Genomic DNA, 5,405 nt, shown 5'->3' with positions numbered 1-5,405 from the left:
TCCCCTCTGCTTTTTGCCCTATCCTTGGAGCCATTTTTAAACGCACTGTCGTCCCAAGCTAATATCATCCCAACACAGCATGGCGGGGAGAGTTTAAAAATAACCGCTTTTGCAGACGACATTGCGGTGTTTACTACAGATTTGGTAAGAGCTATCCCAGAAATAGTTAAAGAAGCTGCACTGTTTGGTAATGTATCAGGATATAAACTAAATGTAAGTAAGACACAGGTCATTACTAACTATAAACCGTCGGACACGATTCCTGGTATATGCCAAAGTGCAACTTATTTAGGTATTAAGTTAGCTGCAAGTACAGAAAAGGTCCTAAACATTAACTATGATTCTTTGTTAACGGAAACCGCCTTAACTTTGAAAAAATGGCACAAAATACCGATCAGCTTAGTGGGGCACATAAACCTAGTAAAAATGAAGATTTTGCCCAAAGTACTATACTTTTTCAGATAAATCCCCTTACAACCTAGCAAACTTTTCTTTAAAAAACTAGAAGGTATTTGTAGTAGTTTCGTGTGGGTTATAAAAAAGCACGCAGGCCAATAAAACTTTTGGAGCTACAATAGAAAAGGGGGATTAGCATTTCCAGATTTTAGGCTATACTTTTTTGCTACTTTTTTTCTCCGTTTGCGAAGCCTGATGAAAAACGAAAATCCACTTTTCTACCATCAATATATGCTGGGACCTGACTGTAACCAATTTTTATTTCGTTCAAACGATCCCAATTACTACAAAAGAGTAAAATTTAAGACAGCTAGACAAATTAAAAAAATTTGGGATGAAATTATGGTTATTGATAACATTTCTTTCATTAATGCTGAGCTTCGATTATGGAAAAATCCAAGCTTACCTGATATTTTCTCGGATGGGGTAGGAAAATCTTTGGGCCAGACATGGTATTAATATCTTGGGTGACTTATATGGACCGCATGGGCTTATGGATTTTGATACATTAAAACTTACTTATGAACTAAATAATGATATGTATTTTAAATACATTCAAATATGAGATTATTTGCATTGTAAAGTGAAAATAGCCGAAGTGGCTCAGTCGGATACATTAAGATGCTTATACTCAGATAAAACAAAATCACTCATCAGCTTGGGTTATGGACTTTTAATATTAGGCAAACTTGATGATACTGTAAAAATAGCAGTTAAATGGTCATCAAGGATGGAAATGAATATTACCCCTACACAGATATCTCTTTCGCAATGCCATATAAACTCAATAGTCCAGTCCTCTAACCTGAAGCTACAGTTGTATAGAACTATAACGCAGCTATATTATACACCTCAATGAATGTCTAGCTGGGCATTGGGGGCCCGCTTTAATGACAGAACAAAATGCCCAAAATGTGATATGGATGCAGCAGGTATAGATCATATGCTTTTCCTGTGCCCAGTGTCATCTTCATATTGGAAGGGGATAATGGATGTCCTAGATAGTAAACAAATTATTACTCCAACTCTTTCAGCACATTTGGTCCTACTTGACATCCAGCATGTTAACTGTCAATATAGAGATTTAATAACTATAATATTTGCATGCGCTAGGTTAGTCATTGCTAGATCATGGATATTAAAAGAACCTCCGAATGTTATCGAATGGTGGACCATGATAAACGTAATAATGTAATGGAACTCTCATTAGCTAAACTCAGAGGTCCCAAGGCTTTGAAGAAGAAAGAAAAAATTTGGCAAAACTTTTTTGACCTGTAAAATCTCATAAAATCTCTTACTTATTGAGGCCAGTAAAATTTGTGTTTACTTCTCTTATAAAATGTATACTTTCTCTTCTAATATGTAATTGTGGATCCTCTGTCTCTGATGTAACTTGTTGGTTTAATAGAAAACTTTTTCTTTTTATTTGTTTATTTCTTATTATGTGAAATGTACTAAGTTGTCTTTCTTGCAATAATAAAAACTAATTTAAAAAAAATAAAAAAAAGAACAAAGAAGAAAGCTGCCCTATCCTACTTGGAGCACATTCCCACCCTTAGAAAAACATATTGTAGGTTTGTAGGGAAAGGATTGCAAATATATTATTTACTCAATGAGTCTGGGGCCACACAAGCAATTGCCCTTTACCCACCAACATGAACCCAGCAATGCAAAAAATTTAAATAAATCAAATGGAAAATAACCGACCAGCACAATAACAACCATATCATATGTACACGAACTCACAAAAAATGGTGGGCAGAAAGGTAGATGAGAACAAAGGAAGATGTCTGGCTACATGAACCTGAACTTCAGGAGTCACCCAATCCGGCATATATAGACAGCAGCAGTAAAAATATGAAAAATACATCAGAAATACACCCACGGTCTAATTCGAGGCAAACTAGGTCCCAAGCAGTAAAACAAAATGACTGTAAAATGGTAAACGTATACTATTAAAAAAGAAAACCACAATAAGAAAATTAAGAAAACATATATTTAACCATATGCTTCCTCATAAAACATTGCATACATTGCCCCTAAAAAAAACTCCTGCCCATACTCCAGCCCATTCACCAACAAAGAAACAAAATAAAATGAAACAAACAGGAACAAAGAATTCTGGTGCATGCCTTCTCTTAAACCTCAAACATTTCCCAAAGTGTTACATTTGTTTTTCCCAAAACGCTAAGAGTTCAATGGTATGGATATTGCAGATTGCAGATAGAGAGTGATGTTTTTTTCTCCAAAATCCAAATCCATTATGACCAAGGGCTAAATAAAGCATAAGGAGTCTTCAGGGCAGGATTAGGATGATGCCTTCCAATTTCCCTGGCACTTCCTTCCCATTTAAAAAAAAAATAATATAAAAAGTGCGCTTTGTGGTAAAAAATACAAAAATTATCTGTTTGTGTAAAAGATCAACTCGAAAATGCATTTCGAGTTCATTTTCCGGCAGCACGAGGAAAAAATATTTCCAAAACTCCGACTGGTGACGTCCTTGTTAAAGTACTGCTGATACCGTTCTAAACAACCACTGAAGGTTCTGGTACACATTTACTTAAAGGCAAATGTGAACATTCACACTATTGCACTGCTTCAGTTCCTCTCACAGTCAGGGAGAATCAGTAATGCAGAATGGCATATTTGTGGTAAAATCTGTATTTATGCGTCACTAGAATAAAGCAGAAGTACTCCAATAAAATTACACCCAGGCCTACTTTCTTCCCCCAGTATGTCATAAGGGAGAACCTCACTTGGAGACATCAATTGACATGGGGAAGCTGTGCAATCATGTCCTATACAGGGATGGAAAGTAGGTCATCAGCCAATGCGCCTTCAGCTAACAAGGGGCAGCATAACCGGCTGGGGAGTTTGCATGGTGTTTAAAGTGGTGGTAGGACATGTTCTGGGAAGTATGTCAATTGGCAGAAGCCCAAGCTCTCTTTCTCTTTCTGAATTAACTGGAAAAACAAGGGAAAACAGCCCAAATTGATACCTGCACCTTACTGGCTTTGCTCCAGGCCATTTTATTTCTTGATCATGTTCCTAAATTCCGTAGCTCAGAAAGAGGTGATACTATGTGATTTCTGGTTTGCATCAAGATAAAAACACGTGTTTCTTGTTTTGAGCATTTCCCTCTGCAAATTTCATCAGAGGAAATTTGCAGGATGGTAATCGTTGATCACTATGAATGTACTCCACAATTTGAACTGATTTAACATTCCTTACCAGGTTAGTACAAAGAGGAGGGGAAATAAAGTCTACAATATTCGCAAGGAATCACAATTCTGTATGCAAATGTGTTCAGTTAGAAATAACCTAATCCATAATTAAAGGTAGCAGGCACTGACAAAGGGGAAAAGTAAATATATCTCTAGAGGGCAGGTGCATACAAAAGCCAATCAAATGTATCTTATCGCCAAACACTATGGAATTACATTTCAGGTCACTAGCAGAATGTGAGCTAGAGCACTGCATTAGGTGTCTATTACAAGAGGCCTAGTTCTAGGGGTGTTAGTTCCATAGTCCTGGTGTTAACCATACTGGGTCCTGTTAATTCCAGGGGTGTGGAAATATTACAGATTCCAGGTTGATCCTCATGAATGCTCTGAGGAATGAAGAATTATTTCCTGAATCAATGCCTCTAGGTTCTGTCTCCCAACTATTTAAATGTTTTCCCCACAGCAGTCTCCCCAGAAATATTGGCTGCTTTGCAGACCTCATAATTCACAATGGGGAAATAGCAGGGGCACTAGCCCCCTCTGGAATGACAGGCTTCTCACAATGAAGGCATGAATAGTGATAAATAAAACTAAGGATGTGCCTGTGGAAATAAATCCAAGCCCACTAAAGAATTGCTCCCCGGAAGAAACTTCTAACAGTGCCTTTTAATACTGTAGAATAAAACTTAACATTTTAATGAAATGGAAATTAATGACGCCACATGAGCAACAGACACCCATACTAAGCTTAAGTATGGCCTCTGGCCATCTGGAAGACAAACATTAAACTGGTATAAGTATCCCATACTCAAGGGAAGGGATTAAACACTTGTAATTGTAATGATCAATCATAGTTCCCTTTCTCTTTGGCATGGACTATCCACAATTTCACAGGTAATGTAATGAAGAGGGATATGATGGTAGTAGAAATGGAGGATTATATGGGACAGAAGAAAATGTGGGTGTGTACTGCTTCCTGTTCTTAAGTTATATATGTATTTTTTTGTTTACTTGCAGGTGTATTACACTTTTAATACTATGGAAAGCAATAACAAGAGTACAGTAACAGAATTCCTCATCAATGGCTTTTTGGGGTTCCAGCGTTTCCATACTTTGCTCTCTGTGATTTTTCTAGTAGTCTACATCATAACCTTGATGGCAAACTTCACATTTATGTATGTCACAGTGGTTGATCCCAGGTTAAAATCTCCCATGTACATCTTTCTCTTCCACTTTTCTACTGCAGAGATGAGTTACACATCAGTGATTGTCCCAAAGGCTCTCTCAGTTCTACTGTCTGGTCACCGGGAAATTACTTTTTTCAGTTGTCTTTTCCAGTTATATTTCTTTATTGCACTTGTCTTTACTGAATGCTTCTTGCTTCTACTCATGGCCATTGACCGATATGTTGCAATATGCCACCCTTTACAATATAGCATCATTTTGACTGGTATCTTTACAATGAAGCTAGCTCTTGCTGCTTGGGTGGTTGGTTTCCTGGTTCCTGTTGGTCCAATGGTTCTTATAGCTAGACTTAATTTCTGTGGCCCTAATACAATCAATCACTTCTTTTGTGACATTGCCCCCTTGCTACAGCTCTCTTGCTCTGATAGCTCCTATCTGAAACACATTGTTTTTGTCTATGCAACTACAATTGGCTCAAGCACAACTTCTTTTATTATTGTGTCTTACGTCTTCATCTTTTATGTGATCGCACATTTTCCT

At 37.3% G+C, this 5,405-nt stretch overlaps 1 protein-coding gene across 1 annotated transcript in view; it reads right to left on the bottom strand.

Moving 5' to 3' along the window:
• Positions 1-5,077, bottom strand: part of LOC147693579 (olfactory receptor 6N1-like) — a 7,783-nt gene extending 2,706 nt beyond the window's left edge. The window contains exon 1 of the mRNA XM_086936052.1: positions 4,997-5,077. Within this exon, the coding sequence (XP_086792178.1) occupies positions 4,997-5,077 (81 nt within the window). The remainder of the gene's footprint in view (positions 1-4,996) is intronic.
• Between the last annotated feature and the right edge of the window lie 328 nt (positions 5,078-5,405).

This window comes from Lissotriton vulgaris, chromosome 8 (assembly GCF_964263255.1).
Source record: "Lissotriton vulgaris chromosome 8, aLisVul1.2, whole genome shotgun sequence".
Classification (NCBI taxonomy): domain Eukaryota; kingdom Metazoa; phylum Chordata; class Amphibia; order Caudata; family Salamandridae; genus Lissotriton; species Lissotriton vulgaris.
The sequence above is the reverse complement of the archived record's forward strand: the minus strand, read 5'-3'. Positions and strand labels throughout refer to the sequence as shown.